The sequence below is a fragment of the Haliotis rufescens genome, unplaced genomic scaffold, assembly GCF_023055435.1.
Source record: "Haliotis rufescens isolate VD_foot unplaced genomic scaffold, xgHalRufe1.0.p SCAF_8, whole genome shotgun sequence".
NCBI lineage: Eukaryota > Metazoa > Mollusca > Gastropoda > Lepetellida > Haliotidae > Haliotis > Haliotis rufescens.
The window spans coordinates 38,918,153-38,932,131 of record NW_025964372.1 but is presented as its reverse complement, the minus strand read 5'-3'; the positions used below and the strand labels follow the sequence as shown (position 1 = coordinate 38,932,131).

General features: G+C 41.2%; 1 protein-coding gene across 1 annotated transcript; it reads right to left on the bottom strand.

Moving 5' to 3' along the window:
• Nucleotides 1–1,672: 1,672 nt before the first annotated feature.
• On the bottom strand, nucleotides 1,673–4,471 carry LOC125377021 (protein kinase 4-like). Its single transcript, XM_048389807.1, has 3 exons — nucleotides 4,443–4,471; nucleotides 2,330–2,476; nucleotides 1,673–2,108 (listed from the first exon to the last, which is right to left on the bottom strand). Exons 1-3 carry the CDS (start codon nucleotides 4,469–4,471, stop codon nucleotides 1,673–1,675), a joined length of 612 nt encoding a protein of 203 aa, XP_048245764.1.
• Between the last annotated feature and the right edge of the window lie 9,508 nt (nucleotides 4,472–13,979).

Genomic DNA, 13,979 nt, shown 5'->3' with positions numbered 1-13,979 from the left:
AATAAGAGCCCCCTATTTCTAATTTTGAGAGCACCCTAGTTGCTTATTACGTCGAAGATGGTAATTCCCATTTCTTTCATCACACAATAAAATCGTTAGATTTTTCAACAGATGCTCCACTTCGCTGACAGGCTATCAGATAGTCGTGTGGAAGATATTATGATCAACCATGCCTCCTTCATTATTTACAAGCTGGAAGGTGATATGGCTTGGATATTGCTGAGAGTGGATTTGAACAACATTCAGTGAATCACAATGAGTTGTAAAACTCTCATATGGGTTAAAACCCTGACATGGCTGAGCACCTCATACATATAACATGAATAATGATGTATTTTGTCTATGTAATATTTGACATGTCTGATGAGTGATCTCATATGCAGGCAAGAGACATTTGCCACAGATCCACCAAATCCCAGCGTAATTTCATAATGTTTTTGATGGTCAAGTCAAAATGACCTTATTTCTGTAACATTTATCAAATGTTTGAATCACTTCAAAAGGATGGGGGCTTATTATTTATTTCATGTTTTATGTTTTTTAAGTGTTTCCCAAAATATGTAAAAGTAGGAAAACAAGTTAAAAAGGTAATTGTTATTTTCAACATCTTTCTTTAGCTATTTTTCAATTTTTTATAGGACTCTTAAATTTAAAATAGTCTGACAAAAGGTTTTTATTTTGCCTCTTGGCATACTGCCAAAAAATCAAATTAGTCTGGAATATAAACAAGGTAGAGATAAGATATCTCTCTATCAAAGATCAGTTTGTGCCACAGGCTGTAGAAGCAAATTTGTTTAACAATGAGACTGTTCATCTTTGTTTGCGTAGAGGCTGCCTGAAGCAACGCTGTGCATTAGCAGTAGAAACATCATGTCAGTGCTTTCTGCAGTTAAGCCAGGACGAAATGTCAATGCCGAAAACAAGCAGTCTCAATCATACGCTGAATCAGATCCACTGGACGCAAAGGGCAAAATGGCAGTGACAATTGTGTGAATGGATCACTGAATAGCAGTGACACCAGGGGCCACTTGCACAAAGCAATCTTAGCGCTACGACTATTGTAAGTCTATGTTAAAGTATGGGAGTTACGATCATCTTAGCGCTAAGATCGCTTTGTGCAAGTGGGCCCAGGTGTTCACGAAAAGGGCAAGCATGTCCTGCCTTAATGGTAGAATCCACGACTCGCAATCTCAGTCATACGCTGAATCAGGTCCACTGGGCGCACAAGGCAAAATAGCAGTGACAACTGTGTGTATGGATCACTGAATATCAGTGATGACACCAGGTGTTCTTGAAAAGGGTAAGCATGTACTGCTCTACCGGAAGCACCTGCGTCTCACAAATTTACATACACACAGATTATGTGATTTTAGGTACTTGCTGCCCTTGACACAACAGAGAGTTAATACCATGGGACCAGAATCTTTGTTTTGCTTTCATTCTTTCTTACATACATCATCATTAAAGCTTTCTTGTCATGCATCTTCCTATCCATAATGTATGGTTAGGTTCACTGTGGTTTCTACAGCAGTATCGGACTGGCACGGAACATTAAGTGTCCAATAAGACTGTTATACTTGAGCTGATGAGATTCCTTAATGTGGGTTTTAAAAAATGCTGTGTTGTGTTGTGCTGCTGTTGCTGTGCTGTCGTTGCTGCTGTACTGCTGTTCTTACTGTTGGAGTTGTGGTTGGTGCTGATGGTGCTGCTGTTGTTGCTCACAGTACTGCTGTTGTAACTGTTGGAGTTGTGGCTGGTGCTGATGGTGCTGCCGTTGCTGTGCTGTTGTTGCTGCTGTACTGCTGTTGTTCCTGTTGAAGTTGTTGTGGCTGGTGCTGATGGTGCTGCTGTACTGCTGTTGGAGTTGTTGTGGCTGGTGCTGAATGTGCTGCTGCTGCTGTGCTGTCGTTGCTGCTGTACTGCTGTTGTTATTGTTGGAGTTGTTGTGGCTGGTGCTGCTGTTGCTGCTCACAGTACTGCTGTTGTTACTGTTGGAGTTGTTGTGCCTTGTGCTGATGGTGCTGCCGTTGCTGTGCTGTTGTTGCTGCTGTACTGCTGTTGTTCCTGTTGAAGTTGTTGTGGCTGGTGCTGCTATACTGCTGTTGTTGCTGTTGGAGTTGTTGCTGGTGCTGTTGCCTAGCTGCCGTTGCTGTGCTGTTGGGGCGGTCGGGTAGCCTAGTGGTTAAAGCGTTGGCTCGTCACGCCGAAGACCCGGGTTCGATTCCCGACATGGGTACAATGTGTGAAGCCCATTTCTGGTGTCCCCCGCCGTGACATTGCTGGAATATTGCTAAAAGCGGCGTAAAACCATACTCACTCACTCACTCACTGCTGTGCTGTCGTTGCTGCTGTACTGCTGTTGTTGCTGTTGGAGTTGTTGTGACTGGTGCTGTTGCCGAGCTGCCATTGCTGTGCTGTTGTTGCTGCTGTACTGCTGTTGTTCCTGTTGGAGTTGTTGTGGCTGGTGTTGATGGTGCTGCTATTACAGCACTGGCTCAGTGTGTGCTGGTCTAATGGCTTGGAGTCTGTCTATTGCTGGACTGGGATTTGATTGCTTTTTCTGAGTAAGTGTGTAGTTTTGAGAATAAGGATTGGCAAATCTGCATGTTTACGAAGCAGGAGTCAGGAGATGGATGTCCACAATAACATAGAGAAACAAGTCACTTTTAGAGAATAACCAACACACACCAAGGAATCATGACTCGCCACCGTGGACAAGTGGATAGAGCATCTGCCTGGAGAGCAGAAGGTTGGTGGTTCGATCCCCGGCCGTGTCATAACAAAAGATATTAAAAGGTGGTACTTGTTGTTACCCTGGCTGGCACTCGGCATTCAGGGACTAAAAAATAGGATTGGTCGGCTCAGAGTCAGTATGCTGTGTCTGAGTGGAGTATTCAGGATGGTATCTCAGTGGGCTAGCCCTATAATATCTGCATATACAAGCAGACACACAGTCACACACACTCAGGGCAGTGGGGTAGCGAAGTGGTTAAAGTGTTAGCTCGTTAGCTGAATACCCGTGTTCAATTCCCCACTTGGAAACTATGTGTGAAGCCAATTTCCGGTGTCCCTCACCGTGATATTGCTGGAATATTGTCAAAAGCGGTGTAAAACCATACTCACTCACCCTCACACATACACACATACACATTGGAGTAGGTTATTCAATATATTGCTCATTGTAATTTTTAGGAAGAAAATGAAGACAAATGTATGAGATTTAAAAACTTCAGAGAAACGTCCCTTAAGTCTCGCTATTGTTCAGATGATGTATTATTATCAATATGTGATGTCATGAACAATAGATGAAGCCATATCAAAGTGTTCTAGACAAGTTAATAATATGAAGTCATGTTGCTTCACCTGACTGCTCAACATAGGGGGGCCACGGGTGGCCCAGTTGTCTAAGGCACCACGATTCGCCACGCCAGAAACCTATGATTGTCGGTTCGATTCCCAGTTCGCCCCGATTATGTTTCTAGGTTTGTCAGCACCATACCCGTGCTCATGGGTTTCACCGAAGTGGTAAACGTCTTAGACCTGCATCCCTTCGGGCTTTCCTCCAGCATTAAGCTGACACGCCGTGATATAACTGGAATACTTTTAAAAGCGGCGTAAAACACTCACTCACTCACTCACTCATCATTGAGAAACCTGACATAAGCATGTGAAGAAAGTTATTACATTTGATCTTTGTACCTTTATGGGTAATATTATTAGTTATGGTGTCTTTAGTTGCCGTATACGGTGCATATTAGGTTAACAGAAAGATATTGGGGATGCCTCGCCCAATAAATTTCTGCTAACCTAATATGACACCGCATACGGCAACTAAAGACCACCATAACAAATTTATTATGTTGAAAAGTTTACACTTTCTGGTATCCATATTACACATCTTGCCTTTTATCAGAGATTTCCTCATCGGTGCTACTAGCAAAGCATTTGACAGCCATTACTGATGTCAATGGGAGACTCTCTTCAAAACTTAGAGGCCAAACCTTGTTTAAAATTTTAACTATTGTCAATAAAGTCATGACTGTGATCTAAAAACAGATTATTATCCTTGCACATCACAATTAATGATAGTAAAACACAAAACAGTGTCAAATAACGAATTTCGGTAGCAGCATTTCGATGTGAAATATGTGAGGTGGGTGTTGGAATATCCAAGATGGCTGTTAATGACGGTATACGGTCTCATATCAGGTCAGTATCAACCATCTTGGATTTTAACTGATGGTATTCAGGTTCATGTGGGATCAGTAGTTCTGCTCTCTGATTGGTCAATCTCACTTTGAGGCATGATGGATAATGATATGCCCCATGTGTGGAGTATGGTGAGCACAGTAGATTTGTCCTGTATCTGTGGCAGGTTCTAATCCCAGTACGTCCCAGTTATGACCCTTGGTTTTTCAGCCCTTAATCTGTTGAACACCTACCTCCTGCATTCCCCTGCATCTTCACGCATGATATGCTTTGATTTAATTGCAATGTTGTTCAAAGTGTCTTTCCAGTACGTGTCATTTTTTAAACTTAAGTATCAATGATGAGTTGACTTATTCAAAAGCAAAGCTGCCAAAGATCATATTCACTCATGCAGCGATCATGTCATGTAAAGAAGCGCAATCACTTGTGAAGATCCGGGGTAGAACAGGTCTTCAGCAACCCATGCTTGCCGTAAAGGCGACCAATTGCTTGTCGTAAGAGGTGACGTAACGGGATCGGGTGGTCAGGTTCGCTGACTTGGTTGATGCATGTCATCGATCCCAAATGCGTGAATCGATGTTCACGATGTCAATCACTCAGTTGTCTGGTCCAGACTCGATTATTTACAGACTGCCGTCATATAGCTGGAATATTACTGAGTGCGGCGTTAAACAACATAGAAACTAACAAACTTACAATTTATTCACAATGTAATAGATATCCTTTGATTCCCAAGTAAAAGTATTAAGAAACAAATTAGAACACAGAATATCCTTCAATGTTAATTTAAATCTCCGACATTGTGCTGCTCTTTGAAACTCATTTGCCTCTGTCATGAAGGATTGATGTCTCATGGAGGTATGGAGATGAGTTTGCCGGTGTGTCTTACTGTCAGCTAGAGATCCATGAATAATTTGTTCTTTATTGTGTAGAGACAAAATCGGAAGATATACTGTACATGGTAATGATATTGCTGACTCCGACACCAAATATTTAATCAAGAACGATTGCACTTGTGGAACATATTGGTACATTAATAAATTTCAATACGGAATTGGAAAAAGAACTTGGAATTGGTTTTTAGCTCACCTGATGTAAAGTCAAGAGAGCTGACGTCGTGGCACGTTGTTCATTTTCCATCATAATTTCTGGATAATTCAGGTGAGCAGTCCGCAGATAAGCAAAATTGGACCAGACAGTCCAGTGATTGACATTATGAACTCCGATCCACGCAATTTTTATACGATGTTGTGCAATTCGACAAGACACCGAACATGATCACTTGTTCCATTTTGTCAGCTCTTGTGACAAGCATAGGGTTGCTGGAGACCTATCTTCTAACCCGGAAACACCATGGACGAGACTGAATTGTCTAGTTTATGGAAAATATTATGTATTCTTAAAATTAGGTTATATCATAGGAAATATGTGTGTGGATTAACTCAGTGTACTAATATTAATACTTAATTCCCTGTATCAGGAAATCAATATGGTACTCCAGGAATTCTCATTGGTGCTATTGTGGTTGTCAGAATGGGAATTGATTTATCAATACTCAGCTTCTCAATCTCTCAAAGGTGTTTCTTGCCCTTCAAAGACGGACGAGGGAATGGAACGCTTTCATCCACATATGTAATCCAAAGGTACACAAAAACACATTAAACATTAAAATATTTTGATATAAATAAGCCATGATTTAATAGGGAGTAACTTCAAAGGGGTATTTGAAATATTGAACATTGAAAGCTCATTAACTCAAAGTTCTTTGGGCCCAAACACCACATCTGGGTGCCGTTGTATAAAACGATCTTAGCGCTAAGGTGATTGTAACTCCTATACCTTGACATAGGCTTTAGTAACAGCACCCTAGATAAACACGGAGCAATATGATGTGTGGGTCACTAGTTGATCGTTACATTAAATAAATACCGCGTGACAACGGCGTAACCAATGCAGTGATGTGAAATGATACGGATATAGCAAGAAACATAGTGGAATTATGTGGAAATTGTATCGTCTATGTATATAAAATGATACAGACATTGTATATCCCCATGCCACATGTTTTCAAGCCTCACCTCTTTCGAGCCCCCAAACAATACATGACCACGCTTAATGATGTAATCAAGTTGGACACTTCAAAGCCGACTAAAGACATCAAAGTGTTCGCCACTTGCCGCTGAAGTTATGTTACAAATTAAGCTGCACGAGGTAAGATATCCAATAAGTAATGAAAACATATCTCTAAATGTACTTTTTCACTCACGGTATGGTGCTGACAAACCTAGAAACATAATTGGGGCAAACTGGGATTCGAACCCACAATCATAGGTTTCTGGCGTGCCCAAGGGACGCAACTTTGCACGGCGAATCGCGGCGCCTTAGTCGACTGGGCCACCCGTGCCCCCAAATCAAATTTGACCTGATGATGATTGTGCGTCAGAACAATCATATGTACCGATAATGTTGTTTGTAAACCTCCTGTCTGTAATCTTCCTGTCTGTCGTGTCATGTGACTCATCATATTGTGCATCTATTTTTAACTTGACTGTAATGAAGGGGCTTGAAATCATGTGACAGTAACAAGATGGCGCCTGATCGACTCATCTCGCTCGATGAGGCATTATCACTATAAAATTAACAAGACATGGTCATTTCACCATCCAAATGTTAACCGAAATAAAAGTTCTCAAAGTTAAGACTTAAGTTTAGTGGGTTGGGATTGTAATTAGACACGTAATCAGAAATACTTCTTAGGGCCTCGAAAACCCACAACACAAGGATAGTATGTTGATATGAAATGACATGGACATTTTATGATGTGGATGTAAGTGAGTGAGTATAACACCATGCTTTTGTAGCAGGGACTCGGAAATTTTATGGCCGCTACATTGGCGCCCAAGCTGGGGCTGAGCAGGTTCATATTAAATATGAGCAAAAAAAGCCTCAGTATCCAACTATGCGGCCCGGGACGTGCCTTCTGTTGATGGGGAGTATGTAGCAGGGTGTGGAGTCATCCCACAGATGACATCCTTACCTTGTCAGCTTGCTGATGGGGTTAACCTCCTTGGTCGAGTGGACAAGGCGTCCAACCTCGGATCAGAAGGTCCTTGGTTCGAATCCCTTCACGGGACTCGGAAGTTTTATGGCCGCTACACTTTTAACAGTATTTCCGTTGCAATGTACTGGTCTCAGACGTTTACCGCTTTGGTGAAACCCACACGCATGGGTATGGTGCTGACAAACCTTCACATAATTGGGGCGAACTGGGATTCGAACCAACAATCATAGGTTTCTGGCTTGACCAACTTAGCGAATTGCGGTGGATATAATTGCCCCTTGATATGAAATGACATGTACATTGTATGGCTTCTGGATATGTATGATATTGAAATTGTAAAGTATATGGATATATATGATATTGAAATTGTATAGTACATGGATGTTATAAGAACATTGTATTGTTTAGAGATCAAATGATGTAGACATTGACTGAAGTGCAGTAGAATTATATAGACATTGTGTAGACTGGATATGAAAGGACGAGGACAGTTTGTGGACTGCAGTGGAATTATATAGACATTGTGTAGACTGCATATGAAAGGATGAGGTCAGTTTGTGGGCTGCAGTGGAATTATATAGACATTGTGTAGACTGGATATGAAAGGATGAGGTCAGTTTGTGGGCTGCAGTGGAATTAAACAGACATTGTGTAGACTGGATATGGAAGGACGAGGACAGTTTGTGGACTGCAGTGGAATCATATAGACATTGTGTAGACTGGATATGGAAGGACGAGGACAGTTTGTGGGCTGCAGTGGAATTAAACAGACATTGTGTAGACTGGATATGAAGGGACGAGGACAGTTTGTGGACTGCAGTGGAATTATACAGACATTGTGTAGACTGGATATGAACGGACGAGGACAGTTTGTGGACTGCAGTGGAATTATACAGACATTGTGTAGACTGGATATGAACGGACGAGGACAGTTTGTGGACTGCAGTGGAATTATACAGACATTGTGTAGACTGGATATGAACGGACGAGGACAGTTTGTGGACTGCAGTGGAATTATACAGACATTGTGTAGACTGGATATGAACGGACGAGGACAGTTTGTGGACTGCAGTGGAATTATACAGACATTGTGTAGACTGGATATGAAGGGACGAGGACAGTTTGTGGACTGCAGTGGAATTATACAGACATTGTGTAGACTGGATATGAACGGACGAGGACAGTTTGTGGACTGCAGTGGAATTATACAGACATTGTGTAGACTGGATATGAACGGACGAGGACAGTTTGTGGACTGCAGTGGAATTATACAGACATTGTGTAGACTGGATATGAAAGGACAAGGACAGTTTGTGGGCTGCAGTGGAGTTATATAGACATTGTGTAGACTGGATATGAAAGGACAAGGACAGTTTGTGGGCTGCAGTGGAATTATACAGACATTGTGTAGACTGGATATGAAAGGACGAGGACAGTTTGTGGACTGCAGTGGAATTATACAGACATTGTGTAGACTGGATATGAAAGGATGAGGTCAGTTTGTGGACTGCAGTGGAATTATATAGACATTGTGTAGACTGGATATGAACGGACGAGGACAGTTTGTGGACTGCAGTGGAATTATATAGACATTGTGTAGACTGGATATGGAAGGACGAGGACAGTTTGTGGGCTGCAGTGGAATTAAACAGACATTGTGTAGACTGGATATGAAAGGATGAGGTCAGTTTGTGGACTGCAGTGGAATTAAACAGACATTGTGTAGACTGCATATGAAAGGATGAGGACAGTTTGTGGACTGCAGTGGAATTAAACAGACATTGTGTAGACTGGATATGAAAGGATGAGGTCAGTTTGTGGACTGCAGTGGAATTATATAGACATTGTGTAGACTGGATATGAAAGGACAAGGACAGTTTGTGGGCTGCAGTGGAATTAAACAGACATTGTGTAGACTGGATATGGAAGGACGAGGACAGTATGTGGACTGCAGTGGAATCATATAGACATTGTGTAGACTGGATATGAAAGGATGAGGTCAGTTTGTGGACTGCAGTGGAATTATACAGACATTGTGTAGACTGGATATGAAAGGATGAGGTCAATTTGTGGACTGCAGTGGAATTATATAGACATTGTGTAGACTGGATATGAAAGGATGAGGTCAGTTTGTGGACTGCAGTGGAATTATATAGACATTGTGTAGACTGGATATGAAAGGACAAGGACAGTTTGTGGGCTGCAGTGGAATTAAACAGACATTGTGTAGACTGGATATGGAAGGACGAGGTCAGTTTGTGGACTGCAGTGGAATTATATAGACATTGTGTAGACTGGATATGAAAGGATGAGGACAGTTTGTGGACTGCAGTGGAATCATATAGACATTGTGTAGACTGGATATGAAGGGACGAGGACAGTTTGTGGACTGCAGTGGAATTATGGACATGGAACAGATAGTACCAGGTAGATTAGCTCGGTGACACAGCACACATATGGAAATTAGTGTTGTTGTCTGTCAGAAGGATGACATTTGCTGATCCTTCAAGTTTCAAGGGACTCTTCAAAGGTTGTATAGTGAATGGGATATCACTGAAATATGGAAAATGACCGGCATGAATTATTAATGTCTCTGATGGTCTCAGTGTGTGGTTATTCGACTGCTGCTGGATTACTGGATCTTGAAGTCCCAATGGTGTTGCCTCGTTGCCATCATTGTTGCAATTATATATGTATAATTATGTCTCCATTATCACTGCTACCTATTGTTCCTGCTCAAGATGTGATGTTGCTGAAATACTGCTAAAAGTGGCATACAGACTCGCTCTCTCACTCTCTCTCTCTCCCTTTCCTTCGTCCCTTGCCTTTCTCTTTCTTTCTCTCTTTCTTTCCCTCTCTCCCTTCCTCTCTCCTCTCTCTTTCTCCCTCTCTCTCCCTTTCTTTCCTCCCTTGCCCTCCTCTCTCTCTCTCTCTCTCCTTCGTCCCTCGCCTTTCTTTCTCTTTCTCTCCCTTCCTCTCTCTTTCTCCCTCTCTCTCTCTCACTTTCCTTCATCCCTCGCCTTTCCCTTTCTCTCTCTCTTTCTCTCCCTTCCTCTCTCCTCTCTCTTTCTCCCTCTCCCTTTCCTTCCTTCCTCCCTTGCCTCTCTCTCTTTCTCCCTCTCTCTCTCTCTTTCCTTCGTCCCTCGCCTTTCTCTTTCTCTCTCTCTATCTCTCCCTTCCTCTCTCTTTCTCCCTCTCTCACCCTTTTCTTCCTCCCTTGCCTCTCTCTCTCTTTCTCCCTCTCTCTCTCTCACTTTCCTTCTCCTTCTCCCTCGCCTTCTTCCTCCCTCTCTCCTTCCTCCCTGTCTCTGTCTCCTTCTTCCCTTCTCTCTTTCACTCTCTCTCTCACTCTCAAGGTATATATTGAGGAAATGAAGTGGACATTGTTGGGGATTGTGAGGCTATCAGCACCCTCATGCAGCATATCCCTGGTACAACTGACACAGGTAGATATTTTATGAGTGCTTCTCTCACTTGTAGAGGAAGAGCCCTACAATCTGGACATCTTGGTTCATACTCATGCACAGAATGGCCACCACTGAGGTACAGGTTTAGAACAACTTGAAGAGTGAGTGAGTGAGTGCATGAGTGAGTGACTGCATGAGTGAGAGAGTGCATATGGACCTCCACTTTGAAGAATAATTGAGTTACATCACGGTGTCAGTGTCATTTGGGACACAAGGCTGATAAGATGCAAGTCTTGGATATCACCACTTTGGTGAAACTCACAAGAACGGGAATTGTTGCTGACAAACCTAGAAAAATTATCAAGGTGAATTTTGTGATCATATGTAAGCTTCTGGCATGGTTGAGGACACACCTCTGAAGTAATTTTGCAGGTAAAACAGACAATGTTTGTTTGTTGTTTAATGCTGCACTCAGCAATATTCCAGCTATATGACGGCAGTCTGTAAACGATCGAGTCTGGACCAGACAGTCCAGTGATTGACATCATGTGCATCAATCCACACAATTAGGATACGATGACATGCATCAACTAAGTCAGCGAGCCTGACCACCCCATCCTGTTAGTCGCCTCTTACGACAAGCAAAGTCGCCTTTTACGGCAAGCATGGGTTGCTGAAGACCTATTCTACTCTGGATCTTCACGGGTCACAACAGACAGTAAATACAACTTACCACATAATGGGAAGGCTTCTCAACGTGATCAGACCAATGGAAAAAATGGTATCTGTTTGTGTCATTTAGAGATAAATATGAAAATTATACAGGTCAGGTTGGTATTACTTTCAGTGTTTACAAACAAATGTTGTGTTTCAAACATTCATTGAAGCATACTGGTAGTCATTTCATGTGTTTATTATCATTATCAAAAGTATTAGTTTACCTATTAAAAATCAGTATCTGAAAGACAAGTTTCCGTTGGAACTACATTATATTACATTCCAGAAAAACTTTATCAGTGCTGGGATTTATTCAGGATTCCAAACTACCGTATTCAATGTAATAAGAGCCCACGGCGATATTTGCTAATATATTGGCTAGTGAACAATGCCTTCCGATTGATCAGCGTACACAAGACTTATTTATTCATGTATAATACGCACTTGTGTGTTATAGGACCCTTAATTATGGGCAATTAAATTCTGGAAAAATATATCTGTTGTATATAAACATTTCAGGCTGTCAGCATAAACCACAAAATTTATCTTTCAACTGTTTTTTTTCACCAAAATAATATTCTTAAATAGCCCCCTATATTTAATTATGAGAATGCCCTGGGCACTTATTGCGTTGAATACAGTAAGTGCCTTCAGCAGGTAAAGAGGGAAAAATCAGGATATTGTTCAAAATGGAATTTTGTTACTGTTCTTGTTTTCGTAGGGTCCGTGGTATTGGGACATATTTTATTCAAATTTTTAATTTGTACTGTCATTTGCTGCAGACCTGTTGCCAAATATCAACTTCGGAGTTTGTCTGGATAAATCGTTGCAGTGTGAAAGAAATAAGAGCAACTGCCACATTGTGCTCATACAGAATTACATTCCCTGACAGTGATAGTTATAACAGCTAGGTTCAACAGAACTGATTTGAAACTGAGCAGAAGTAAATACCATCTAGCATGTTTCTCTCTGGCGTGAAATCAAACACGGCCAGGGAAGAGAATATCAATTTCAACAGTAACCTGATCATGTTTGACAGCATAATAGATGAAGATAGGGAATACAATCAATACACCTGGCATCAAGTTGATAACATGGACTGTATTCTAATCCCCCATGGAATTCTTCCATAGATCATGTTATGCCGATGTGATCCAGTTACGGACTTGCAATATGAGAAATCTCTGCTAAAAGCAGAGTTTGTAATACGATTCCGGCTCTTTCATAAGCGTGTGTTTATGAAGCACTGTCAAGTAGTGATGATACCAGGTGTTCATAAAACAGTCTAATGTCAAATAAATATCATAAAAATCCCAATTCGTTACATTTGTGTGTGTGTGTGTGTGTGTGTGTGTGTGTGTGTGTGTGTGTGTGTGTGTGTGTGTGACAGGTTTATGTGTCATTACTAAAGAAATTCAGTTTTGATCCAATAGAAAGTTTTTGACACATATATTTGAACTGCTCATTTTCAAGCCGTAAAGTGTATGAAATTGTATAGAACCAGGTGAGCTACAATGTCAGGTCAATGTTTTTATTGAACCCATCAGTAACAATGATGAATATTACAACATATACATGACTCACCACTGACTCATGCATTAAATATTACTAGATATAATAATTAGCATTAAGTTAGATGACAAGATCAATTAAACTTATTGTTGTACCAGATGTTGCATGTTAATTTTCTATAATCGTGACAAATCCGTTAACAATAGCGGAAGATGTGTCTGAAGGGAGATAACTCTCCCAGCCCTAACTTGAGCCACCCTTGTTACCAGCTGGTTACCCACAACAAGATGTTTTCCCATAGACTTCTATAGTAATGTAATATTTTTTTAAAGAAAAACTAAGCATTCAACATCTATTACCTGTACGTGTGCACAGTTTAACTCTAAGGCAGCAATAAATACAAAATAAATGACTTGCTTAGCCAGCTCTTTTTTGTGAGTACAGGAAGCTAAACACACCACCCCCAGTTCCGCACCAAATGTCGCTTGATAATATCTGTGGTCACATTCAGCATAAGTCATCATGTTGAAAAAGACAGCTCTAACTTAAAAAAACATGGTTGGTTTTAATTACTGGATGGATGTACGTTTAAAAAACATCAAACTCTTACACAAAATCATCCAATCACAGCTGTCCTGAGGATTCAATCTGCACTGAAGGCTCGCTATGAAAACTACTTGTTGGCCGACTGATTCTGATTTGGTGTAGTAGAACCAGCTTGCAGTAGTGGATGCCTGATGTCAGTGGTCCATCCAGGACGATGGGTGTTTCATTGACCCAAATGACATAATCCATTAATTTAGTTTCACATCCCCAACCCTCTCAAGTAATATAAATAAAACATTCTCAATTTCGTGAAATATTTTTCAGAAGGGTCATTTTGATTGGTTCATTTCAAGCTCATTTGTGAGAATTTTTTTTAACTAAGGCAGTGATAAGAGTGATGTATCTTCTTCTGAACCGAATGGGTATATATCACAATAGAATGGAGGTAAAATACCCGGGATAATAGAGAATGATCAGCAAGCAGATGGCATCAGATGAGAAAGATGTTGAGTTTTCAAAAACCTGAC

What these genes read in the sequence shown, in the direction of transcription:
- LOC125377021 (XM_048389807.1), bottom strand. Translation starts at nt 4,471, where the DNA reads ATGCGTGAAGATGCAGGGGAATGCAGGAG. An exon ending in GATGCAGGGGAATGCAGGAG is followed by an intron (nt 2,477 to 4,442) that starts GTAGGTGTTCAA and finishes CTGTAATAGCAG; the next exon opens with CACCATCAACACCAGCCACA. An exon ending in GCAGCAACGACAGCACAGCA is followed by an intron (nt 2,109 to 2,329) that starts GTGAGTGAGTGA and finishes CAACTCCAACAG; the next exon opens with CAACAACAGCAGTATAGCAG.